General features: G+C 44.6%; 1 protein-coding gene across 2 annotated transcripts; it reads left to right on the top strand.

The window, feature by feature from the left end:
• The first annotated feature begins 134 nt into the window (after window positions 1-134).
• On the top strand, window positions 135-26,622 carry LOC142776580 (uncharacterized). 2 transcript variants are annotated; one of them, XM_075880480.1, is made up of 4 exons: window positions 135-284; window positions 6,299-6,614; window positions 24,105-24,453; window positions 25,191-26,622. In XM_075880480.1, exons 2-4 carry the CDS (start codon window positions 6,344-6,346, stop codon window positions 25,567-25,569), a joined length of 999 nt encoding a protein of 332 aa, XP_075736595.1. In that variant the 5' UTR covers window positions 135-284; window positions 6,299-6,343; the 3' UTR covers window positions 25,570-26,622. The 2 variants fall into 2 exon arrangements, with proteins under 2 accessions (XP_075736595.1, XP_075736596.1); XM_075880481.1 differs by lacking the exon at window positions 135-284 and adding an exon at window positions 1,369-1,505.
• Window positions 26,623-27,255: the final 633 nt, after the last annotated feature.

Genomic DNA, 27,255 nt, shown 5'->3' with positions numbered 1-27,255 from the left:
CTGACTCCACTCAAAGCGGGGGCGCGCGCATCGAGACACTCTAAGCAAAACGGAATGGCAGCGCCACTAGTTCTCGCGTCAGCCACTTGTGTCGGCGTGCGCGCAGCTGTGAAATTTGACCTGGTCCTAGCAGGAAAGAAAAATTAAGTAGAGGGCATGGCGTCATATTGGTGAAGCCACAGCATCGAAAAGCTCCTCGCGGAGAAGCAGATAAACACTTCGTGATTTCCGGCGAGCAGCGCCGCAGCCATCTCAGAGGCCTTGGAAGCAGCGCCGGCGGAGTGGTAGGTGGTCGCTCCCAGCGGCGAGTCAATTCACGAGTGCTGCTTCTTTTGCGCGTTTTTTAGGAAAGCTGTGCGATTCCCAGATGTAGTGTATACTCAGTGCGAATCGCGTGCACAGCCGGATGTACCTAATGGCGCTTTTCACGTATGTTCGCTTCACTGTTCATCAATAATGCCATGGTATTTGCATTCAGAGCTCTCAGCTGTACGGGCCGTGGTACTTACTCAATGTGTCAACTGAGAACACATTCTGACTTTCGTTTTTAGTGCTGTATGCATCGTGGCGCGTTTTTAGAAGTTGTGCCGTTTATACAAAAGGAGAAACTTTTCGTGTTATCGAACTAAGTGTGTATGCATTGTAGAGTGGGCGCTCACTGCGTGTTGTGTGCGCACTGGAATTACACACTTTACGTGTACGATCGCGTCTACAATACAGTGGCGCCTTCTTATAGACATGAAGTACGTCAAGTACTAGGCTGGCGTTGCACGGAATAGCTACGAAGCAAGCTCTCAGAATCGTGCATTGCCACACTCACGTTGCATACGAGCAAAGAACTGCTAATCGGCCCGTAGATCGGAAATCTGGCTAAGAGAGAAAAAAAAGGCATTACGGCGGGCAGAACACGTAAGTCACTGCCGGGTGAGTTCAAATGCGATGATTCAGGGGCTGAATGATTTTGATTACGCCTCGTACCGGTGCTTTCTGCGTTGTTGCACAAAAACACTCCACGAAGTATTTCAGCATGCCGCACTTGGGCCTGCCACGCACGAATAGTCTTGGAAAGGTGTACTCGCAACATTTTACTGCATGCAAACCATACAATACGCGTTATGTTTACGCCGGGACTGTAGGTCCACGCAGAAGCGAACCAGCGCTGAGAGCACGCCGCGGAGCGTCTGCTGTTTTGTTTGCCCCATACCGGTTTGTTTGCCCCTTAACTTTGACGTCACTTTGACGTCGTGACGGCGATGCGCGCTCATCTCCGTACGAGTACATTGCCCCGAGGCGTTGGGGAAAAGCGCTCACACGTGCGAGCGCTTATCTTGCGGTGGGGGAGTGTCGTATGCCTTCGGTTTACTTGGGCTTTCAGCGGAAGAATAACGCCGTAGTTATCGGGCGCATAAAGGTCACTTAGCTGGCTGCTCAGCCCCGTTAGCAAAAAGAGCACGCATTTAACACACAGCGAAGTGACACTTGTTAGTTCGCGTTCATCTGTGCCTGTGAGTACGTTCCGTGCGTTGTTTTTATTTGACCAGCGCTCAAGTGTCGAGCTGTGAAGGTGTTTTCGTGCTTCATATATGCGTTAGCAGCGCTCTGCAAGTTTCAATCTGCTTGCCAACCTTCACGTGAAATTCACATTTGTTGCTATCGAACTTATTGTTCAAGGACGAAACTGTGACTTTTCAGTTATATGAACATCGTATAATCCCCACTCGCTCGCTCTCACCTTCAAGGTTGCCATTTGCTAAGCTGATATCATTGCAGAGCAAAATGAGAGCGAGTGTGACAACAAGTTGAATTGATAGACACCTGATGATGAATGATATGTGGGGTTGAACGTCCCAAAACCACCATATGATTATGAGAGACGCCGTAGTGGAGGGCTCCGGGAATTTCGACCACCTGGGGTTCTTTAACGTGCACCCAAATCTGAGCACACGGGCCTACAACATTTCCGCCTCCATCGGAAATGCAGCCGCCGCAGCCGGGATTCGATCCCGCGACCTGCGGTCAGCAGCCGAGAACCTTAGCTACTAGACCACCGCGGCGGGGCGAATGGATGGACACCTGCAAAAACAAACAAACCGTCCCACGATAACTTAAAAACGCATCAAGATCAGCGCCGCTGTGTAAGCTTAAAAAGCGCTTTGCTAAGCGTTTTACTGGTGTAGCTCATACTGAGCACGTACGTATTGGGCTCGGGGCGTCTTCATTCGTCATACTTTCGCCTTGGCTTCAGACAAGGCCTACTCCCACAGTTATCGTAGATTTTTTTTCTTTGGCATTATCCTCTTAACACTTCTGCACTTTTACAGTGCTAGTTTTGTGAAAATTCCTATTTTATACAGGTCCCTCACTTCGTTTACCTTTTTTCTGAGCGAATAATTTTTTGTCCGAGTCTCCCGTGGTTCTCTCAGTATATATTTCACATTTTTTTGTTCGCTTCATCCTTTTTGTAGTAACATTTCTCAGTGCTGATTTCGTAAACGCTCTAATTTATTCGGGCCCCTTAATTCTTTACCGTTTTCTGAACCAATGAATATTCTCTTTGTTTTTTGCTGTTGTGTAAGCATTTACTTCACAAGTTTATGCTTGGCTTTTTTTTACATTGTGCCGCTTTCCTCCTGTTTTTAGCCCTCCACTTTTCCCCCATTTCTGCTCATTGCTCCTCAAATTATATCTTGCTGTAAGGTTCCTTAGCTGCCCTGGAATGATGTCCATCCAATGACACCTTCCGCCCCCCATCCGCATTCGGTGCAATTCCCTGAGCTCCCAGCCGAGGCTATACATACGCAGTGGCGCTTATTTTCCAACCTTTCCTGTACCACTTATGTCATGCATAATGTTGCTTGATGTGCGGGGTTCAACGTCCCAAAACCACCATATGATTATAACTGACGCCGTAGTGGAAGGCTCCGCAAATTTTGACCACATGGGGTTTTATAACATGCACCCAAATCTTAGCCCACGGGCCTACAACATTGCCGCCTTCATCGCAAATGCAGCCGCCGCAGCCGGAATTCGCTCCCGCGACCTGCGGGTCAGCAGCTGAGTACCTTAGCCACTAGACCACCGCGGCAGTGCATGCATAACGTTTAGTTGCTCTACAGGAGACTAGCAACAATCCTTATTATATAAATTCCTCTCACCACCTGGTGGCTATTAGGTTCTGAGCCCCTTTGCTCTACTTGTCGGCATCTGAGGTCGTCATGGTGTGTCATGTAGTCATGGTTCACCATGAACGGGTGTGTGCCACAAAAATAGAGTGAATCCTACAACTTTACACCGTTTCACTATAAATAAAGGCAATGGTTACTCAACTAATACTGCACTGCGTTATTGGATGCCAAAAACAGCATACACACTGTAACACGGAAAACATGCAGCAAGAAAAGCGTCGGGCTTTCATAAACTGGTCGTCCCTGGAACTCTGTTTTTATGCAATGCACATCGAGTACATAATTAACAAAAGGGGCTCAGTATGTGTTAGTATGCCTCGGTAGCATTATTTCAAAAATAAATTAGTAGCCTAGAGCCCCAATTTGGTCATGCTACTTTATCACGTGGCTTTGTTTTCTGTTTATTATTTTTCTTGTAGTTTTCTAGTCTTGTTGATAGCTACGTGCACACATTTTTTACAAATCGCTTCTGGGTGGTTGTTGCCTTTCGGAGTCCGGTTTTACCTACAGTTATGCCATGGTACTTTTCGCCCTTTTGTGCTCGTGTATTCGATTACATGTTTTAAACGCTTATTCATACTGACGATTATGCCGGCCAGCTGAGGCACATGGCAGCATTTGTGTTTTCGCTTTTTATTTTTTTTTGTTTTTCGCCTGCCTCGATAATCCTTGCCTTTCCACTTAAGAAACTAGTTGATAGTCAGTGCTCACTCCTGTGTGTTCTTCTTCCCTTTTTCTGCGGTGTTCTGCCGGTAAATTCGGGAGCCAACTAGGCCACCTAAGCAGCCCCGCCGCGGTGGTCTAGTGGCTAAGGTACTCGGCTGCTGACCCGCAGGTCGCGGGTTCGAATCTCGGTGGCGGCGGCTGCATTTCCGATTGAGGCGGAAGTGGTGTAGGCCTGTGTGCTCAGGTCGTCGAAATTTCCGGAGCTCTCCAGTACGGTGTCTCTAATCATCATATGGTGGTTTTGGGACGTTAAACCTCACATATCATTATCATCGTACCGATCGACTTCGACTGTTTTACATGGAGTACACTGCAATCTATTATGTTGCAGAATGCTTGCAAGGACTTGCTCTAAAGTACCCAGAGCTTGCAGTGCACTTCACGCTGGAGGGGTTGTCAATACGGTGGGGAGTGTGCGCAAATTTGTCCTATTGGGCATGCGCGCAACACGCGCTTCTGTGCGCGCTATCGTATTAGTTTGTCTTTCTTTTCTTCTCTATTCCTTGCCTCCCACTTACTCCTACCTCGGTGCAGAGTAGCGAAATGGTTGGAGCCTGGTTAACTTCCCTACCTAATCTTTGCCATTCTTTCTCTTCTGAACTTGTGACTGAAGTATTCTCTGAAAACTCGGGACATGCAGGTGTCCTTGAGCTAATCGCTCCACCATCCGCCATTAAACTCCCAGATGTCATGAATGAAAAAAAAATAGCAGATCTCACGCACTTCGGAAATCGATATTTTTTGCGAATCATGCAGATGTGAAAGGCATTATGAAGTGACGCTAAACGTATGTAGAAATCCACGCACGCGCACAGGTAAAACAGCCGCATATGTTTTATATTAGCAGTAGTCTACAGTTACGTAATGATGCCAACAGCAAGGTGAATATTAGCAACACCAGGTGTGGTATACTGATATGAAGCGCTGCTGTTTGCTCTGGTGCGTGCTAACATGGTAGCCCTCAACACTATTACACAAATCGACTTCAGTGGATGGCACCTGACTAGAATTACGTTAACCCGACATAACAGCTGTATCATGGGAGTACATATGTAGTGTTAATAAAATCGCATATTCACTACTGCAACCACGATTGAAGTTACACGAACTATACGGTCAATATGAAAAAAAAAGAGCTAGGCCTGGCGTGGCTCCGTTGTAAAATGCTTAATTGCCACACAAAATGCTTTGGTTCGATTCCTGATGGACAATGACATTTATTGTTTCCACTTGTCCGGTAAACGCTGCTTATGACAGCTTTTTCTTAACGCTCAAGCATTATAGTTGCCTATGTGTGTTCACGCCGTTTCTGGATAGGTATAACATGTCTATCACCTGTGGCACATACCCGCCTTTGGGTACGTGCCACTGTTTTTGGGAAGTGTTTGACGACGTATGCCATGAGATTGTGACATTATTCTTGTCATGACCAGCGAGTCATCTTTGATGAAGCATCTTATTCTCCCGTACTAATTTTTATGTACCCCATTTTAAAGGGGCCCTCCAAAACTTTTCAAGCACCTATTTTTTGTATGTTTTGCGTAGACCGATGGCCGGAGATAATTTTAGCATAGGTCCACACACCGATATCAAATCATTTATAATTTTAATCGTGCAATAAAATCACCTCATTGCTGCCGACCATGTCGGCGCACAGTGACACGTGCTAGAACTACCCGGGCGGAAATGACGACGATGAGTGCAGCCTATCATAGGACGCGTAAAGCCTCGCTGCGAAGCGAAAGGACCTGATCGAGTTCTGACAAGTCGGGGAGGCTCATTTCTTCTAGCTTCACCCAGCTGGTCGAACGCGTAAACAAAACGGTGTGGTCAGGCACCACGTTGACTGTTGCTATAGCAACAGCGTCATAAACACATTTGACTGAACAGGCAACAATGGTGTACGAGCTTCCTCTACGTAAGAGCTTTCAGCCCATGTCATTGGAGGCCCTCTGCAACGTCACAGCAGGGAGTTAAATGTGGTCTGTAACCCCGCGAAATTCGAACAGAGAGTAGGCATTGTTTTTTCTTGTATTTTGAATTTTTTAAATTGAATAACGTCGTACTGCCTGCCGCTATCACGTCAGTCTATGCAGTCCACGAGTAAAAAATGGGTGGTTGAAAAGTGTTGGAAGGCCCCTTTAAGGGAGTGATCATAAGAGCACCCAGATATAGGCGGCTAGATAAATAGGTAGATGGATAGATAGATACGCAGACAGATTCCAAAAGTGCTTGCAGTACGCTACGAAATGCTTCCCATATATTGCCAATGTTGAAAGACAATGTGGATCTGTCTACAAACACTGTTAACTAGGTTCTCCTCACTGTTCTGAGTTCCATTTACTATTCCGGTAAAATAAAATATATGAAACACATTGCTTCTCTAGGGCGCAGATTGTGTGCTGGCAGTGGGCTCCGGTAGATCTTCTGGAATGTCCAGCCGGGAGGATTTGACCCCGGAGACACCAAAAGGTGACGCTCATGTTGTCTGTGAGAAGATGCATACATATACCGGAGGCGATGCTTTGCCATCCGTGGTTGCATTGCGTGCACGAAAGATGGGAATCGACTACCGAGAGCTATCAACCGAAACTGTGCACATTCCTCGGGACATGAAAGTATTTAAAAATGGCTGCAACATCGAGCTGGCGCTTGCCGAAAATCAAGGCGCCATTGCTTTGCCGGGTACCACCGAAGACTCACGTAGGTACTTTCATCTATAAGTATTGTTTTAGACGCATGGCAGATGTTACTCAAAATAACGCCTGCCGTTAATAATGTTTGCACAATTGCATCGAGAACAAGACTGCAGCAGCGTGATACAGCTTCACGGTGGGAAATGCTGCGCATGAACCGACACGCAGGAGCACGACAAGCGCTTGTCTCGAGTTCCTCTTTTGTGTGTCGTCTTGATGCGCTGAAGTTTACACCACAACAGCAAGATGTTTGCGTCCCTGTGGGGAATATTTCTAAGTGCGGAGCATTTCTAAGTGAATTCCTTCAACTTCGTGAGTATCCATCTCTATCTATCTCTATCTATATATCAATCTCTATCTATCTATCTATCTATCTATCTATCTATCTATCTATCTATCTATCTATCTATCTATCTATCTATCTATCTATCTATCTATCTATCTATCTATCTATCTATCTATCTATCTATCTATCTATCTATCTATCTATCTATCTATCTATCTATCTATCTATCTCTGAATTTTTCTTTGCTGTTTGTTTCGTTAATGACATGCATACGAAATCGGTGTAGCAAAACATGGCAATAAAAACATGAGTGAGAGACCGTGACATGAAAATAATAGAAAGCAAGTCTGAAATAAATGATTTAGATGCCACTACCCGTTTGCTGAGATTTGGGTGCGCGTTAAAGGACCCCGGGTGGTCGAAATTTATGGAGCCCTCAACAATGGCGTCTCTCCTAGTAATATGTTTGTTTGGGACGTTTAACCCCACATACAAATCAATTAGATGCCACTATTTTCGTGGTTTTTCAGCTGCTTCGTTAAGTACATATACGCGAATCTGAAGGCATTGTATTATGCATTCATACACAGTCATCTCAGTTATTGCAATACATCATGGGGTAATTCTTATTTGGTGCACATTTGGCCATCAAAGGTATTGCAAAAACAAGCAATTCGACTCATAACTTTTTCTTCAAGTCAAGCGCCATCACATGAGATTTTTCGCCAGCTTGACGTATTATCGATCTCCTAAATGTAGGTTTACAATGTGTGTGTTTTGTTTTTCAAAATTTTCCACCGTACCCTCACTATCGACATCTTTCCTATTACCTTGTTGGATAATTCTAATAATACTAGATTCGCGGTCGCCCATAACCTGTTATATTCTGAAGTTCGCACTAATTATGAAAAAATGAGCATTGATTTTTCATCAATTTCATTATGAAATTCTTTATCACATGATGTGAAAGACTTAATGCACATTCATGTTTTTAAAAGGAAATTGAAAAAGTCTCTATTAAACGTATAACTGCTAGATTTCGTTAAGTTTTATTATCTTGCTTTGTTTGTAGAAAAAAAAGTTGGAAATGTTCCGTGACTTGCTCTTTCGTTATTCATATTTTAGCTTTTTCATTGTAATAACATAGGAGGTCCCGCTTGCGGTTTACTACCTTGGGACCTCCTCCTGCATACTTACTCACAATGTACACTTCTGATGCTAATAAAAAAAACATTGATTGATTGACTATAGAGGATATTGAAATCAGTTGGTGCCCTGGAAACACTTAAGACGAACGTCATGTTCATTTCGGAACGTTTCCGCAGAGATGCGTCACAGAGAGGTAGAACCATTCTCATTGGTGAGCTTACGGAACGAGCAAAGCACGGTTTTCTATTTTGTTATCCAGTGCGAAATGGTCAGAACCTTGCTCTGCTGCCACTAATTTACGAGAACGCAATATTGGGGTTCTGCATGCTTTAGGACTCATCCAGACAGCAGCTGCATGAGGCGTATCGTTTCTCAAAGCCGAACAGCTTTTCCCTAAGAGCATATATGCCTATGATCTGAGGTAGGCGTTCCAGAAAAGTCTTTAATGCAGAAAAAATGCATTTCCTAAGTTTCTCATAGGACCCTGTGGAACCCAACATCTGCATTGTAAATCAGCACTACAAATATAACACCAGGCTTCAGATATCTAAAGTATGTTCTTTACGCGCGACATGTGGAACGCCGTGCTGCATTCCTCGACTCATTTTTTTATCTACAGGCGCCTTTGAACCCTCCGCATAAGCGCGGGTCGTATTTTTTCAAAATAAACATGACATAAACACGTGCAATAACGGGGTGTCGCAAACCAAAAGAAAATATTCATTGAGCGTATCAAATATATGAGGATAAAGCGTCCCGTGTAACGCAGTTTCAATACACACATTTTTCCTGGACGTCATATCTATTCCGTGAATTGAGTGCTGTCGGACTGGTTTTCTTGAACGCTATACGTGTGCGTACATTGACCTATTTTTCTAAAAATACTATGGACCATCTTCCTGAAAAAAACCCTGATGAGATTTGAAGCAGCAGTGGGGTGCACGGAGTTCACTCGGTTAGAATGGGTGCCGATGTTGGTGCTGGAAGAACGGTTTGAAGCGAAACTTGGTGTATATCGTTCTTGCGTTCGGCTTTCTTGGCTCACGTCTCGTCGGTGTTACCCGCACGTCATCTGTATTCTCGAATGCGATCGGCGTTCTAGACTCGCACCTTTTTCGTGTCGCTTCTCGCCCTCTGCTGGCGCTTGTGTTTGGCTTCCCTGGCTCGCGCATCACTGGTGTTGACGTCGCCATTCGCGAACACGACTGGCTTCGCTGACCCCCGCAATGCCGGCGACAGCCAGGAAAGGTACGCGCACACTAGTGGGAAGCATGCCACAATAGCGTCTCGCCCGTCGGCGTAAATGCGTAAGCAGATGGAGAGAGGTGGAACGAGTGAGATGATGGCCACGTGAGGAGTGCATGGGCTGGAGCGTTGTTTGTGGTGGAGAGGGTGAAGTGAGAGAGAGCTGACACGCGGCAGGCATGTGGCAGGCGAGGAAGAGGTACGTCACCACGCGCTGCTAGGAGGGCGTGACGTACCTGGGCCCGCTCCAAAACATGCGGAGAGTGTAGTGGTGCAGAAAGAGCCACAGCGTTACATAGGTTAGTCAAAGAGCTGCTTGGCATCTTAAAGTGATGGACCATCTCCAAAAAGGGAACCTTGATGGAATGAATATGAATGCGAAGAAGCAGTGGTGCGAATGGTGTTGACCAGGTTGAAACGGGGGTCGACTTGGGTGCTGGAAGTACGGTTTGAAGGGAAACTCGGTGTCGCGTTTACTAAAGTAAACGTTTGTTTGAAACGCAAACACAGGGGAGGCGGGCTGAGTTTCCTGAAGTTTCATAGCAGGAAGTTGGTTTGCTTGATGTGCGCTCAAACAATGTGAGCGGTGGAGAGAGTGAAGCGTGCGAAATGACACGTGGTGAGCGGTGACAGGCCAGGGAGAGTGTGACGTCAGCGCGCGCGCGCACGGCGAGGGAAGGCGTGAGCTACTTCGCTCTGCCCAAACACCTGCGGCCATGGGGGAGCCCGGTGTGGTCGGTGGACAGCGTTACAAAGGCTACTCAAAGTGCTGCTTCGCATCTAATATCGTGCTCTTTGCTTTTGCATGCCACGTAAGCGTCATTTATCACGCTCCGCGCGCTATCGCAAACAGAATAAAAACATGAAAGTGTCGGTGATAAGCGGAAAGTTGAGTACAGCGTTCTACTGTACAAATGAGTTCTTTCATAGAATGACCAAAATAAGCTTGTACGGCTCCGTTACTGAGCGCTCTGTGTTCGCAGCACATGCTGACTAAAGAAAGCAGAAGGAAAACTAGCAGTAAAATATGCAAATATAACCGATGAGCGAACCTCCTTAGAAACAGGACGCAAGCTGCTATACATCTGATCACACTGCCGGCTTTCATGCAGGTGGTAGGGTGGGCAGTGGAGTGGAGTGCGTAGGGAGCGTCTGCTGCACTTGGTCCCGAATGAGTGAGCGAGTGACACGGCTGGGTTAGACTGCACCTGCGCGCGCTTTTTTTATGGCCTTCTCACCCGTCATGAATACAATGGGAGAGTTTCTGAATATCTTTCGCCACCCATAGGTGGTAGGAGCGCAGCGACCCTGACCTTGCGTCTTCTGCGCCACGCACAAGGCACAAGGGAGTTTGTCGATTTGAAACCATGGAATGTGGATTCTCAACGAAGGGGGGGAGGGGTAATAATAAATAAACCAGTAATGGAGGAAGGATCGTCTACCTAGAAAACGAATATTACCAGATGGCGTTCCGCTGAATGTAGGTATGGAAGTGGTTGTGGATAATACAAGCCTAAACTGAGTGAAAATGCAGAAGAATCGGCTAATGCGAGGCATAATTCAGGAGGCATAATGCTCTGGCAGTGATCATAGGGATAGATAAAGGATGATGCACCTGTTCTGCTAGCAGAGGGCACCAAATACCTTCGGCCCTTGGTCTCGTTGGGCAAAGCCATCGCAATTAAGAAAAGTAGCTCACATAATGACGAGCGCGCCTTCACTTTGCTGGCTGTTTTCTATTTTCTTTTATTTTTTAAATACAAGTGGAGTGGTTTTCATGGCAAAAAATTGTGGTCTGCCGCCTGACAGCTCTTTGAAACGCGTATTTGTTTTGTATATCTAATAACTAAAAAAATTGCGTATAGGGAGAAACAGAGTAAAAAGAAGAGATGACCCTTGCTGCAGAATAACCTCTTTGTACGGCATGCACAGAAACTGGTTGTGAGCATTGTCAAGGTGTTAACACCACCTGAAAATATTGATTCTGCAGATCCGAAGTCCTTTGCATTACTTTGTATTGCAAGCCACGTCTATGAAAAATGCGAACGAAGAACACAGCTGTTTACGCTTGCAAGGCACTAAAACTTGGTGCAAATCAGTTCAGCGCTATCCGTCGAGTTCTTAAAAAAACATGTTTAAAAATAGAAACTGACAAAAATAAAACTTTTTGCAAGTAGTTCAGCTCTTTTTTTCAAAAACATCTGTATGAATTCTTTTGTCGCTTAGTGATACAAGCAGGTTGTTGTCCATTTTCTTTTACCCCTAGTGTGGCTTGTGACTTGCTTTATTGTAGGATTTGCCCATCACGGCTGCATTTCATTCGGTTATTTGTCAGTGTTCAGTCTACAATGATTTCTCGAGTTTAGAAGGAAATCGTAGAACCTTCAGTACGCGCATTACGCACATGAACCATTATTAGCTGTGTGAAGGTGTATTGCCATGTTCCGTCACGGCCACTCGATCGCCGTGGTTACGTATTGCAAGTCCCGTTTCGAGAAAAAGCCCAGTGTTCCTTCTCACCAATTCCCAAACAATACTGAGCTGTGCGGCAAGTGACAAAACAATATTGCTGTAGACAACCTCATAGTCAACGACAAGTGTGCAAAGACAGTCGTATGCATCAGACACTTGCGCGATGAAGAATATGTGCGTCCGTTACGCATCAGAAAAGTTATTCCAGACTCCGCGCCTACTCTTTCCGAGCACTATTCTTCCTACGTAATTTAAAGTGCATAGAAGCGTGGCGAAAATACTGCTTGACGAGCTTCGCTTCTGCGTCAAACATCAAGCAAGCGAAAAGCTGACCAACAATAAACAGCGACGCTCATCGCACGGGTCGATACAAGACTACGATAGGACGATTGCGTTGCCAACTGTCACACTATCCTTCAATATTCGAGAAGTTGCAGCAGTTGCTGAATGAAGAGAAAAAGGCGTCCCAATATTATCACGAAAGCAAGCACTACGCACGTGTTAAGATCACAACAGATGCACAGAAAGGAGAAAAAAAGGCCGTGTTTCTTTTGCATCAAATAGAATATGACGGGAGAAAGTATTTAGCGTACCCAGACGAACTTGTAAGGGGTGTGTGAATGCGCTTTCTGTCACAAAAGGCTACGATTATACGCGCACTTCGGGGCTTGTGGCACTGCCAGCAAAGTGAACATTTCAGAGGTATATAGGTCCAAGAGCAGCAACATCAGGTATGAGCAATGCCATAAACCATTTGTGCACCTTCAACATATAAGCAACTTGTTTTTTTACTAAATATTTATTATTGATATGATAAATATACTTAAAGTTTTCTGTACTTGAAATATTACCATTATTTTATTTTTTCCCTGCTGTGCAAGGATATCTCTATAGGTAATCTTTTATCAGACCTTCAACTAACCTTTAGCTATAGGTCGGACAAGTGTTTGTTACCTGTAAATAGATTATGTAATAAACAACATTTATTCACTCCTTCATTCATTCATTCAATTTTCAATGCGCGGTGAGTGGAGAACGCGGCTGAACTCATGTGTCAGGGTTGCGTGTGCTGCATGGAGCGGTGGAAGATGCATGGATAGATGGATATGGCTGTACCCTTTAGATCGGGCGGAGGCTAGCGACACCAAGCCGTAATACGTAATTAAAAAACTAACATATTTTTTCCCTTTATATAGTGAGGTTGAGTGTTCGTACTTTGCAGTGAAGGTCTTAATTTTCACTCGTGCCTTGACTTTAACCACCAATCAGATAACCTCCTTCTAGTTAATTCTACCCGCTTAATGTCTATTTTGCCCTCCCTGTCCCTAAACCCCAGTGCTTTGCGCCATCAACTCTGCGCCATCATCCTGAACTATAGGGTGAAGCCCTTTACAGAACATTATCAAGTGTTCGGCACTTTCTTCTTCCTTTCCACACACACTGCATACCGCGTCTACTCCTTCGTATTTGGCCCGATATGTCTCGGTTCGCGATACTCCCGTTCTGGCCTCAAACAGTAGAGAACTACCCCGAGTATTATCACAGATCCTTTCCATGACAATTTCGTGCTTAAATGTTCGATAGATCTCTAGTGCGGACTTCTTAATCATGTCGATTCTCCACATATCGGTCTCAGCTTCCTTCACATTCTTCCTAACCGATAATTCTTTTTGGTTTGGCCCCCTGCTCTTTTCTATGTATTTACCAATCAATTTTCTGGTTCGCTTCTTCCATTTTGTATCGACATTCTTCATGTACAAGTAGCCGAATACCTTCATAGCCCAACGCTTCTCCCCCATTTCTCTCAATCCCTTCTCACAATTTATATTGCTGCTAGCTTCCCTGCCCTCAAATGATGTCCATCCCATATCACCTTGTAGTTCATGATTTGGTGTATTCCCGTCAGCTCCTGAGGCAAGCCTACCTATTCCACGTTGCTTAATTTCTAATCTTGCTTGAGCTTCTGATCTCATGCACAAGACCGCATTGCCGATCGTAAGACTAGGAACCATGACCCATTTCCATATTCCTCTCACAACATCATACTTATTGTAACTCCACCGTGCCCTGTTTTTCATTACCGCTGCATTCCTAATACCTTTCGTCATCACGTATATTTCGTGTTTCCTTAGGTACTCGGCCCCATTGCTTATCCATACGCCCAGATATTTGTATTTATCTGTTATCTCTAGCGCGACCTCCTGTACTCTAAGCTCACTACCTTCGTTGTCATTGAAAATCATGACTGCTGATTTTTCCTTACTGAACCTAAAATCAAACCTATCTCCCTCATTACCACAGATGTCCACCAATCTCAGCAAATCTTCCTTGTTGTTGGCCATTAGCACTATATCATCTCCATACATCAATGCTGGTGGTGTCTGTTCAATGAGTTTTCCTTGTTTGACGAAAGAGAGGTTGAAGCCCAGTTCGCTTCCCTCTAATTTGGCCTCTAATCCTTGTAGGTACATCATGAATAAAAAGGGTTCCAGGCAAGACCCCTTCCTTAGCCCCCGTTTTACCTCTGCAGGCTTGGATACCTGTTTTTTCCCACTTTATAACTACCTTGTTACCTTTATAAATATCATTTAAAAGATTAGTGACTACATCTTTCACGCCTGGTGTGTCGAGCATTTCCCACAATTCCTCTTGAACCACGCTATCGCACGCTCTCTTGATACCCAAAAATGCTAGCCACAGGGGCCAGTCTTCCTTTTCTGCTATTTCGATGCACCGCGTCCGTGAAAACACATTGTCTTCCTACCTCATGTGTTTCCGAAACCCATTCTGCAGTTCCCCCAGCACTTCCTCATCCTCTATCCATGCCTGCAGTCTTTCCTTTATAATCTGCATCGCCAGCCTGTAAACCACCAATGTCACTGTTATAGGACGGTAGTTGTTTATGTCAGCTTTGTCCCCCTTTCCTTTATAGATCATGCTCATTCTGCTAAGTTTCCGTCGATCGGGAACTTCACCATCGATTATTATTTTGCTCACTGCCTTTCTCAAAGCGTGCAAAGACTTCGAACCTAATGTCTTTATCAGCATAATTGGAATGCCACCTGGAACAGTTGATGTACTACTAGGAACCCTTTTCTCAGCCCTTTCCCACTCTCGTTGGGAGTCATTGCGCCACTTTATTCATCTTTGTATATTGTGTTGCATAAAGCACTTCTTTGTTGAAATTTTTTTGTCACCGTTGTTCTTATACATTCAATAGCTTCGTCCCCTTCTAGCCTAGGACCTTGAGCTGTATTTATAAACCTCTGATCTAGGCTCGTCTCATTGCTTAGGTAATTTAGATGGTTCCAAATTTTCGCAGCTGCCTTTGTATCTTTTTTATATAATTCTGCCAGCCACTGAGCTCCCTTTCTTCCAATATATTCATTGATCAGAAGGGATGTATCTCTTCTACAGCTTAGAAAGATTTCCCATTTTCTTTCAACATCATCTGTCGGTTCACCCCACTGCTTAGCATGTCTGTGTTCCCTTGAGGCTTCCTGACGTTTTGCTATGGCTTTCTTAACTTCCTCATCCCACCAACTTTTGGGTTTGTCTTATTTTTCGCGGTGACTTGTCCCGTGTCTTAGCAAGCTCTAGCTCAAACAGTCTAGCTCAAGAAGGTGAGGGTTGCAGCGCCCCTCTCAAAACAGCAGGGACAGGCACGTACTACACCCAACGTGAACGCCGTAAAGACCGAGCGAACAGGTGCAGTCTAGCCCGGTCTTGCGAGTGAGTGTGCGGCGCGCGTGGCACAGCTATCTGCCATTTCGCATGCGCTCCCACTGCACCGGTAGCGCGCGCCTGTTTTAGTCGGCGAGCTCTGCCGGCGCCCCGGTGCAGAGAGCTTCGATGGGGGCAAGGGGTATGGCAGAGGGCAGGCTTCAGGAGAACTGCTCCTAAAGAAGACTAGCACTTGTTCCGTGTCCGAACACAAGCGATGAGTGGAAATCGTTGGAAATGAGATGCTAATCTCTATGCGCCTGATCCTAAGGAAGTAGGGATGGCAAAGCATCTGCTGCGCTTCGTGGTAGCAATGACTGAGTGAGTCAGTGAGCGGTGCAGTGGCGCAGTACGTACCTTCTGCGCACCAGCTGCGCCGGCAGCGCCCACCTGTTGTTTTGGTAGGCGCGTTTCACCAGTGCTGGAAGCTTCGAGAGCGACGGCGGAGTGCGGACCTCAGGCGCTTCGCTCCTAAAAAATATTAATGTGGAAGGTGTAAGGCAAAGAGCAGATGTGGTGTGTTGACTATTCATTTCGGTGCACGGAAAGTGAATGCACACTGCCTTGCGAAGCTTGTGGAGAAGTGGTTGTGTGATTTTTGCGATCTCGTCTCGTGTGGCGGCTCCGATTTACAGCGGACGCTAGCGGCAGCGACTATTAAACTGCTTATGCACGTGTAAATAGGTCCTTGCTTCCGCCGATCAGCAACACCGATAAGCTATGTTGATTAACCATGTTGTTCGCGTGGGTGCAATGTCGGCTGTGTGTTTTAAAATGAATATGTTGTAATATATAGGTGTATCCGAGTAATTAAATTGCACAGAGAAATAAGAAATAGGGTTGTAGAGTGCTTTAGCGCGTGCTGGTCTCTTCCGAAGGTGCCGAGGTTGTTGACAATATAAGTGCGCGTTGGTATGTTTTCCGTTGTTTATGTTGCTCCTAATTACTAAAAAGATTATTCCTACCCTTTTCCCGGTGTTTTCGAGGCTTTCTCGTTGCCTAAACAGTGTAAGAAGGGATGCGAAGTCATTGGTGAACGAAGATTAAGCAAGTTGCACCGCAAGTACTGGTATATGCGACTGGTTTCGTTTTCCTTACTAACAGGACATGACGGATCGAACTTACGGGATCATTGACAGATGGCGCTGTACATTTTTAACATTTTCTATTACTATGGCAAAACAAGTGAACATTGAAAGTAAGTCAAAAGTTGTTACGCCAAACTCATGACACGCGTGTCATGTGCAGCTTGATTTACAAGACATGGTTCCGGTGCGCTCATGACCTTTTACCTAAATGAGGTACCGAAACTGGTAGCACAAGATATTCCTATATGGCTTACTTCCATTCCCGACAATATATGGCTTCGACACACCTTCATGTACATTTGGTCACTTCCTTATCACAGGTGTAGTTCTATTCTTATGTAAGAGTGTGGTCGCGTTTCGGACATGCCGGACGCAATCACTTTGACTGTAGCCCTTAAAATTTGAATATGGGTATCTATAACTGCATGTAAATTACGTGAAAAACCTATCGCCTCAAAATTAAGTTTAGTTGTAGCCCTTGATTATCTACTCTTTCAAATATTGCCCGAAGTCATCAGACCACTTGAATCGCAGGTGCAAAGAACTGACACATATATTCCCCAACTAGCTTTCAAATATTCAGTAAGCTGCTTCAGCTCACAAGTTTCCTGAATTGTATTGCCTGAAGCTCCATGGTACCCGAATCAGCCAGCACAACGGGTGCAGTTCTCTATCCTAATGATGCCTAACATTCACGGCCGGAGAGCTTTTTTGTCAATCTGAAGCTTCCCAATGGCTTGCTCAACCAACTTCAGTAGAGGGACGTTGGTTATGTGTTGCAGTGTAAGACATTTTTTCTTTGAAGAATGTACAATGGCTACGAAGGTCACGTTTAAATGAGGGCGAGAGGCTACACGCCCATGTACTGTGGGATGTCGGTGAACTTTAAAGGGTGCCAGATGGTCAGAAGTTGTAGAACCTTCACTATGGCGTGCTTCATGATCACATAACACATTCGGCTTGTCAAACTCTGGAAATATTTGAGGCAGCACCTCTTAAATTTTTTCTCAACAGAAACAACAAACTTTCTCGTTAAGATTGCTGATTGCTCATCTCAGAATATCCGCCTCAGAACAATCTTTTATTGTCAAACTTTCTTGAAAATAGAGGATGCTAAACCATCGTCGGAACGTACCGCGTTCTTGTTGATCCATTTGAATTAATCGCCTGACCCATCATGTTTCAGCTGCCAATGTGGTGGGACGGACGCTTGTGACTATTGTTTCCTTATTTGCCATTCTCAATCGAAAAGCGTGATTACATGCCACACGCCGGAGGCCATCTTTTCGATTGTTGTGCCCCCTATGTTACGGTGACCAATATTTATAATGCTGCACAGGTCAAGCCAGAGTGATGGACTAGTGCGCAACACTGCATTACATCGCGGACCGCTTCGTTAGACGAGTGCTGTGAACTAGAAGGTGACCTGTCATTGCGTAAAATTACCAAAAACCCGTGTGAAGTGATGTCGTTGATAACAGTGACTGGGCGGGTCCTCTTTTCACCGTGCATAATGTTCACACAAGTGTTCACGTCTGTCGGCGAATACTCAATATGCACTGAAGCAAACTCTTCGCAAGCCAGCACTGCTGAATTCGGTTCGGCAGCAATTATTTCTTGTTGTTTTTACCGATGTTTCACAACGTTGCCTTTAAGCAGCTGGAAGCAAAAGTGCCTGTTTGCGACCTTTACTTGCAGGGTTCCTAAACTGGCACGTGCTGTCTAAAAAAATAGGGATACCAGACTAGTGTAAATGTTGCACACTGTCATTGCTGAAGTCCAAGCCGGCCTTCCCTGCCACGGGTGCACAGTTAAAGGAGCCCAGCAACAGTTTTTGTGCATGGACGGAAAACACGACTGATAAGTAGTTGAAGCTCCCGAGAACATATTATAGCGCACCACACGGCCTCAAATTTCAAATAAATTTACAGTCAACTAAAGTTTCCTTTTCCTCTCATGACAAATTATGTTACACACCCAGAAATTATTGCGTCATAGACTCGAGTTCTACGTCAATGCTAATTTGAGCATGCTGCGCTTGGTAGTCTCTGCAGCCGCCTCGGGAGGCTGTCACGGGCCCGTGCGTGCTATAGAGTGCCTAGGCGAATGAGCACATCAAGGCACTCTAGTGCGCACGTGCGCGTCATTGCACTGAAAAAACGTGTATTTGAGAAAAAAGTTCTTGAGGTCATGAGGTACGTGCGACTTGCCTTCACCTGCGCCTTGCTTCTCTGCCTACCTTACAATGCTATCGTAGGGACGAGAGAGGAGAAAGAATTTACAGCATACCACGCATCAGTGTTAACTCCGCTCGTACTTGATGGATTCTAAAAAATGCTGTGGTTAATTCATCAGGCATTAGTTTCCTTCAGTGAAACCAATAAATTGTTACTGGAAAAGCGTTGCAGGGCTCCTCACGAGGTGACATAACGAGTTCTGTTTAGGCACGGCAATTTGCTGTGCTCCCCATAAAAAACGTTATGCCAGAAGAATATTTTCTATATGATCCATTAGAAGATGCGGCAAGAAATGCTTTGAAACTGCGCGACACAATGATTCCAGGAGGCGTGCTGGGAGCCGTTGCCGTTTGCCCCATGTAGCCTGCGCAAGCCAAATTCATTCCCTACGCGTTTCGGCATGCCAGCGACATGATCACATGCCGCACACGCATAAGTGTGTCATGCCACACAAAGTCAGCGTTACATGATGCGCCTGAAGCGGCACGAGCCCCCGATATGTTAGCGGTGGTGTGTCGGCGTTCTCGGTCCTTCATCGGTGCCAGTTATTTCGAATGGGCCCCGGCCGAGCTTTTTCTTCAATTTGATTCCGAGCATGAAAGCAGCGACATTAGTACGGACTCGATACTATAACGGTATCATCAATCAGTGCCACATGAATATTTAGTTAGACGCTGGTGCATAATTGGGCTGAATGAGCTCTAAAAGGTGGCAATAAATTGCTTTCACTGTAAGGAGCGTTGTCTGCACGATGAGCGAATTGCGAGAGTAGGAACGCTTGCGAAACGCACGAAAATGTGTTGCAAGTGGCTGCGCGTTGCGAAAAAAAATTAAATTAAAGCAGGCAGACGTTGCGCTTCTTTAATTATTGCTCTGAACATTTATTCGTTTGTTCAAGCAATAAGAACACCTAACCAACATTGTAATGGTAACGATGGGGGATGTCAATGATGTAAGTGTGAAAAAAAAAGAAGTGGATGAAAAGATGACTTGCCGGGGGCAGAGACCAAACCTGCAATCTTTGAATAACGCGTCCGATGCTCTACTAAGTGACCTATCACGGCGGTTACCCACCCGGCCACTTTATGGGGTATGTACGTGCATTTGAACGTGGGAGCGTAAGTCAGCGTGAGTGGTTTTCATGACGGTTATTGTGAAATACATTTTATGCCTTTGGACTGTGCGTATTTCATTTCATTTCTTTTTATTACCTTAAAAGCCCAACATGGGCATTACATAAGGGGTGGGTTTGCATATGTTCATTATACAATAGTCGGAAGGAACATGTGTATAAGCATTATTAAACACGGCATGAGTAATATGGGTACATGACTCTGCAATGTATACAACGATCGGAATGATGAAAACGACATCCAGTAGTTTTTATTCTGCAAATTAGTCGGATATTTTTTGTGTGAATGTGGGTGCGCTGGTTAGGGCGGCAATTTCGTGGGGCAGGCTGTTCCAATCTGTGGCTGTGCGGAAAAAGAAAGAAGCTGAAAAAGGTGCAGTACAAGTACGGGGGCGGCCCACTTGGTTCATGTGCGGAGTTCGATGTGACGTTCGGCCAGCGGGAATAATGTATGGTGGTTGATTAAGCAAACAATGATATAACTTATGAAAAAGATAGGGGTGATACACGGCGACGATTAGCAAGTGTCGGTAGTCCTAATTCATTTCGCAAAGACGACACGCTGACATGATATGAATACAGAATGTATGAACCTTGCAGCACGGCTTTGTACAGATTCGAGAGCGTTGATTAAATATGTTTGGTGGGCGCTCCATTCTGCGCATGCGTATTTGAGCTTAGGGAGGATTATGGTTTGGTAGGCTAGTTATTTTACATGATTAGGAGCTTGCTTTAGGTGGCGTTTAAAGAAACCGAGTGTCTTATTAGAAGATGAGATGACGTTAGTAATATGTGCGTTCCAAGGCAAATCACTAGTTATGGTAACATAAAGGTATTTGTAAGAGGACGCAGCTTCTAATGGCATGTTATTGATTGCGTATAAATAAGCCAGAGGGTTACGTCAGCGGAAGAAGGTCACAACTTTGCATTTATTTGGGTTTAGTGTCATTACCCAGCTATCACACCATTAATATTTTCCTGAAGAGAATTTTGGTGAGATGTATTAATAATTCTTTTGTATATGACACAATCATCCGAAAACATGCGAATATAACAGGTTACATGAGCAGGCAGATCGTTAATATATATTAAGAAGAGAAGAGGCCAGAGAACAGATCCTTGTGGAACTCCGGAAGTTACTTGCAGGGATTCAGATGAGCGGTTGTTAATAAAGACAAACTGTGAGCGGTTATGAAAGAATGCTTCGATCCATCTTAAGATGTTGGGGTGTACATTAGCCAAAGAGAGTTTTAGTAGCAATTGTTGATGTGGTACCTCATCGAATGCTTTCGCCAAGTCTAAAAGTATACCATGGGCTTGCTGAGCATGCCAATGCTTGTGCAATACTGCAAGCCCGAGATGTGGAAACTTGCAAAAGGGCCATCAAGTCGTTCATGCAAGAAGCCCTGCTGTAAGCTTTCAAACAATGACCCGTGAACCCCGAAGCGTTCAAGAATTTATCGCCTAATTGCAAGTACTTATTTATTACTGAGAGTTGAGCCTTTAAAGTTTTTGGTAAGACGTGGGGTCTGGAGAAAACTTCCTGCATGCGCCGTCGCTTATCCCACAATGTTGCTGATCAGCGCCGTCCTTCGACGGAGCCCGCGCTTCTACCAGATGTACTATAACCAGTAGAACATTAGTTCACCAGCTGTGGTTGTGGTGCTGAAATTTGGACATTCTTGCATAGTCTTTGACAGGCTGGGGCTCACAATTTTTCTACGCCAACAAAAGACTTATTAAAGCCAAAAGGTCATGTTAAAGGCCAACGCAGGTACTTTTTCGACCAAGACATGGTGATGATGCTTGTTCCTTAGACACTTTTGATACAAGCTCGATAGCTGACATGCGCAGCAAATTCTAAATTTTTTTTAGTCTGCAAGAAAACACAATAGTGAAACACAACCGAGAATACTGCCTGCGTAAGACAAACTATTCGTGATTCCAGAAAACGCTGCGTGTGCTGGAAACACTGATCGAAAAAACAAAAATGGCTGCGCTGAACGGGGTCCAGGCGGCATTTTCATTTGGTGTTGTTAGTTGATTTTGGCGTCGGATCACGTTGCTTCGTCGAAGGCGAACGGATGCTGGCCGCAGACCACCTCGTTTTCATCAGCATAAAGAATTTCACTTGGTGAAACAGCGGAAATAGTGGCGCTGTGCGCCTAAACATCAAGTTTTCTGGGCAAACCACATTAATTTTTTAAAAGTTGAAGAACCTTTCTAGTGAGCTCGCGGTTGAAGAAGGCAAATGCTCATGTGTAGCAGACCTCCTTGAAAGGTAACACGTTGGCCCTGCATTGCTGCACTGCTACAGGGAACGTCTTGACAGTTTTCGAGGTAACTATGTGCTGTAATTCGAACTGTCGATTGTTGTATGTCATTGAGTTCCGTTGTCCTGACAAAAGCTGAATACGCAGGTCATTCCCTTCAACACAGAACGGTTCTATATCTGGGCCAGCGTATCTTGAGATAGGACAAATTGTAGTTTCAATTGTACTAGGCGGGCTCCTTTCTGTTATTTCGCTGATCCATATATGTTAATAAATTTCTAATGAATAAGTTCATGTGCTTCCGAACATCCTTGTTCGTGTTGGCAACAGTTGATATTCAGAGCAGACGTATGCACACACACTATGCACCCTAAGAATGCACGGAAGTGATTATACAGGCATGAACATACATGTACTCACGCGTGTTGGTGTCTAAATGTGCCCTTTTGTGTGCGTCAATTGATTGATTGATATGTGGGGATTAACGTTCCAAAATGACCATATCATTATGAGAGACGCCGTAGTAGAGAGCTCAAGAAATTTTGACCGCCTGGGCTTCTTACACATGCACCCGAATCTCTTCGTGTAAGTGTTCACATGCGAAACAAAAAAATACATGCTTGGGGGTGGGAGGAATCTACCGCAGCCTGATTTGAGAACGCATTCGACTTGCACAGGAAGCGAGAATATGCGATAAATACTCGCACACGTAACGCAACAACTTTTCCTATGCGCTGGTTTATATAAACGAAACTATACTCCACGCTTTGAGACGCCCGAATATTGATAATAAAGCCCATAGGCGTAATTATGGTGTACTCACTGAAGATAGTGAAGCCGTCGCATGCGAATTAGAACAAAATACCTTAGTGTCAGTCACACTTTTTCGAATGCGTTAGTTTCTGATTTGGGCCGTTCACCGTCGCGCGTCTTTTGCATCAGTCGGAAGGTGATTGAATGATACGGCGCCATCATTCCACCACAATGCCACGCACTGCGATGGTGTTTGGAAATCACGTGCTCTTTTTTTCGGGATCGCGCGTGTGACCTAAAAAAAGAAACTAAGTGGCCGCTTCTCAGCACGCACGACCTGGTAACATATCTCTTTTCAAAGTTGAGCCAGTCAGCACTTGTTTCAGGCACGGCCGCTAGGTGGCGAGCGCTCAGCTGGAGTCGCACATTTGGTGGAAACCGGAAGTCGTGTTTTTGTAACCCCGGTGTGGTGTATGAAAACTGTATAAGCTGGGACGATGGGGAACTCGGGGCAGACGCGAGCGCACCGAGCGGAGCCGGTCAAACACCACAGACAAAGGAAAAAAGCTTTTCCGTGCCCAACACCACCGCCTTCGCGTTGTGCTCAGAGCAGGAAGCGCTGCAGCGGCCAAAGTCGGCGATGCCATCGGCTGCGTCACTTACGTTGATATGCCAAACGTGACGTCACAGACAGTGTTGTCAATAATTCTGGCATGCCAGGTGAACGTTTTGAGCCAAACTTTAAAATTTATTTGCAAACAATCAGTGCATCTCTCAGGATGTATTTTGACAAAAATGACGGAAATGTGCAAAGGACCGCACCCCGCGAACTTATTTGAGAATCATTGATCTAAAAAATTGCCGAAGCTCGCCTTTAGGCACCTCGATCAATAAGACATTTTCAATTGTTTCCTTAGCTTTCTTTGGTATTTGTGACTGCATACAGCAAAGTGACACAGAGGCAAGGTTAAGTGCTCCTGAATCAGACAACTTTTTCTAATGCAAAAATCTAAGGGTATTCAATTGTCATTAAGCCAAAGCTGTCTTCCAGAGTTTGCGAGAGCATGAAATATACACGTGAATGTAGAAAAAAATCACTGTGCTTGGGATAAATACCGATGCTTCACTGTTGCTTGCAGATCATCTCAAGGAATGGGAGACTTTCACGAGGGCGCTTCTGATCTTTCATTCTTGCATTTCTGACCTGACTCTTTGCATATCGGCGGTCAGACGGTCACCTGGGCTCTTCTACCAGAGCATCACTTTGCGAAGTGGGAAAGCACGGATCGATGTTGAAGTGTCCGCATATACAGCACCGTACAGAGATTTTATGCTTCCCTTCGTGTGTCACCTGTTTAGGTTGAGGAATCCCGATGAGACGGAAATACAGACTTATAATCTCCCTGATTACGATGATATGGACCTTCGTGAGCACATTTGCCCAGAACATCTCATACAGAATGATTCACCACGACTCAACGATAGCAGGTACCTCCTCTTTTGTTCTTTCTTTGTGACCAAGTGGAAAAGAGCATGATTATATATTTAAACAACGAGTTTAGTGAGGAATTTCAAGTATAGACGCGTGTTTCCATCAGTGAATAATGTAACTATCATCCGCTGAAAACGCGGCACTTTAGTGGATGAAGCTCTGCCTGGAAAATGAAATTCTAGCAATGGTGATAGTGTGGAGACCGCTAGTCACTTAACCATAACCAGACGTGTGGGCAAAACGGCTGGAACATGTACACGCGTCAACTAATCTATCGGTATTATGCCTGCTCCTCACATTAGTCAAATCCTAAACTCAACCACAGACACTCTGCGAACTACCTGATCACAACGTTCCAATACACTCACGATTGTTCCATCTGGTTCAGGCGTGTATTTTTTGGTGACGCGTGCAAGAACTTCAGCCACGGAAACTTTTTCACGACAAAGAGCGTGTGACATTAGGAATTTGTCTTGTGGATACAAGTGCTTAGCTCTGCTCATGCGAATCATAGTTTACGAAGTTTGGTTCCATTCATGTTTCTTTTTCATAGGTCAAGTATCACGTTATTTCACCGTGGTACAAGAACCACGTTATTTTGACATGCACATTTGTTGCCCTGCCTATGAATTATTTACACTATTCAAATGATTTCAGGGAATTAATTTACAAATTTGTGTATTACAAGACAGGAATCAGTGTTTCTATAACTCTGGAAATTTTTTTGTTCCAGGATCGTAAAAATAATTGAAGTGGCCATGAGTATACCCTCTCTAGTTGAGTTCCGAGTAGAAGTCGACAACACCATTAGTGTACCTGATGACTTACCCGATATTGGAGCTTTTGTGACTTCTAGTGGTTCCAGCGAACTTCGGAGGCTGAGATACGACGTGGACGTGGGCTGCGCACCTTTGCTACAATGCGCACATCTGCAAGACACTACTTGTGGTCAACATCTTGACACATCCTTGTTGCCTAAGTTATGCGCTCGTCGTGAAATAACTGGTTCTAAGCGTGACTTGGTGCCATTTTCAGTTGAACTTGGAAATTCAAATTACATTAGTAGTTCATTATACATTTCCCTCAGGCGAGATGGCGATCCCAGTGACTGACGTGGCCCAAAAAAGATGAATATCAGCAATATGCATTGCAGTATAGTACATCATCTCTATATAATACTTCATATTCCCAGACCGGTACGACACAAAGCTACAAAAGTTCCAAAATATGTGATTTTTTTGGGCACGTATGTTTTTAGGGTGCGTTCTTTAGTCTTTCAAGGGACGTTTTACGAATATAATCAAGCCGACGTTCACGTTTGGTTTTCATTAACATATGTATTTGAAGATTCTGTTTTTTGTAGACAACCTTTGTATTCTTTAATTACATATGTTGTCAATGAAAAACAAACGTAAGTGCCGGGATGATTGTGTTCCTAAAATGTGCCTCCAAAGAAAAGAACGCGCCCTAAAAAGAGACGTGCCAAGAAAAGTCACATATTTTGCAACTTTTGCAGCTTTGTGTCGCATCAGTCTCGGAATATGAAGTATTTTATGGAGATGAGGAACTATATATACTGCAATGCATATTACTGTTATTCATAAAAGTGCTGTCGTTACTGTTCGTGTTGAAAGTGCGTACTCTAAAAACTACACTTGAATCGCAAAGATTAGGGCTGAATTTATCGCTTCATAGCTTTGGGTGCCGTATACTGTTACCAAACACGATACTCGCCTGCCATTCTGTGTCCTGTTTGCGTGTTTTCCCCTAAAACTACTGAACACTTTCAAGGCATCTAGTCATTTTTTTTGTTAATGTTGGTTATCTAATGTTATTCATTGTCAGTTATAAAGACACTTTACACGTTATAACGTCTGTTGTAGTAAATATGCTCTGCTTACGTTTTAGGTAAAATAATCTTCAGTTTACTAGCCAAAACACAAATCACAGTGGAGGGACTTCTTATTGCAGCAAGCATAACCACTGGACAGATGCTGTTGTCAGTCCAGCCATAGTTTGGTGCACTTATCTCCTCTTTGCATAGCTTCTTGGATGGTTGCTGCTCATAAGGATGTCTACAAACTCACCCAGATCACATCTTCACTGTAGTTTATCCGAGTTGTCACAGCGATGATTCATAATAAACATTTGGCTTTGCCACGAGATCTATGCTGTTTTTTTGACTGCTCTTTTTCTGCCCGATATTTTTTGGTAATTGTATGACGTGTTGTTCAATAGACTGGTGCATAGTTTTCATACGCAATTCTCTTTCTTGCATGCTTATTGTTTGATTGACTCGCCCCTACAATGGAGCAGTACAACGCTCCAGGTCGCGTGTCCAATCCCAGCCGCGGCGGTACCATTTTGATGGCTCCAAAAAACTGGATACCTGTTTACTTTGTGATTTCGCTGCACTAAAAAAAACATCGGATGGTCCAAATTTCAGCAGGCCTTTACTACACAGCGTCTCTCACAATCATATTGCCAAACGTATTAGTTTCATTTTTACGTATTGTGACTGCACGCACAAAAAAAACTTATAAAGGCTCAGCACACATTGCGTCACAACGCTGGGAAAACTTCGTGGTTTGAGATTATTTTGTTAATACTACTCGTAGAACGCGAAAAGTGAAGTGTATACCGGAGCTCGCGTGAGCCTCAGTGATAGCATGGTCGATTTTTAATTATGTAACAAGTACAAAATACGGTGCGTTCGAGCGATGATTAGATTATCGACGGCCGAAGCTCTGTTCAACAATATAAGTGAACAGCAAGCCTTGCTTGCTGTTGCTTATGTT

Source organism: Rhipicephalus microplus, chromosome X (assembly GCF_043290135.1).
Source record: "Rhipicephalus microplus isolate Deutch F79 chromosome X, USDA_Rmic, whole genome shotgun sequence".
Classification (NCBI taxonomy): domain Eukaryota; kingdom Metazoa; phylum Arthropoda; class Arachnida; order Ixodida; family Ixodidae; genus Rhipicephalus; species Rhipicephalus microplus.
Note: the sequence above shows the minus strand (reverse complement) of the source record. Positions and strands in the feature narration are given on the sequence as shown.

Excerpts from the sequence above, each read along its gene's own strand:
- LOC142776580 (XM_075880480.1), top strand. The coding sequence starts at position 6,344 with ATGTCCAGCCGGGAGGATTTGACCCCGGAGACACCAAAAGGTGACGCT. Across the intron at positions 6,615-24,104 it reads GGGTACCACCGAAGACTCAC|ATCATCTCAAGGAATGGGAG; the intron begins GTAGGTACTTTC and ends TGTTGCTTGCAG. Across the intron at positions 24,454-25,190 it reads CCACGACTCAACGATAGCAG|GATCGTAAAAATAATTGAAG; the intron begins GTACCTCCTCTT and ends TTTTTGTTCCAG.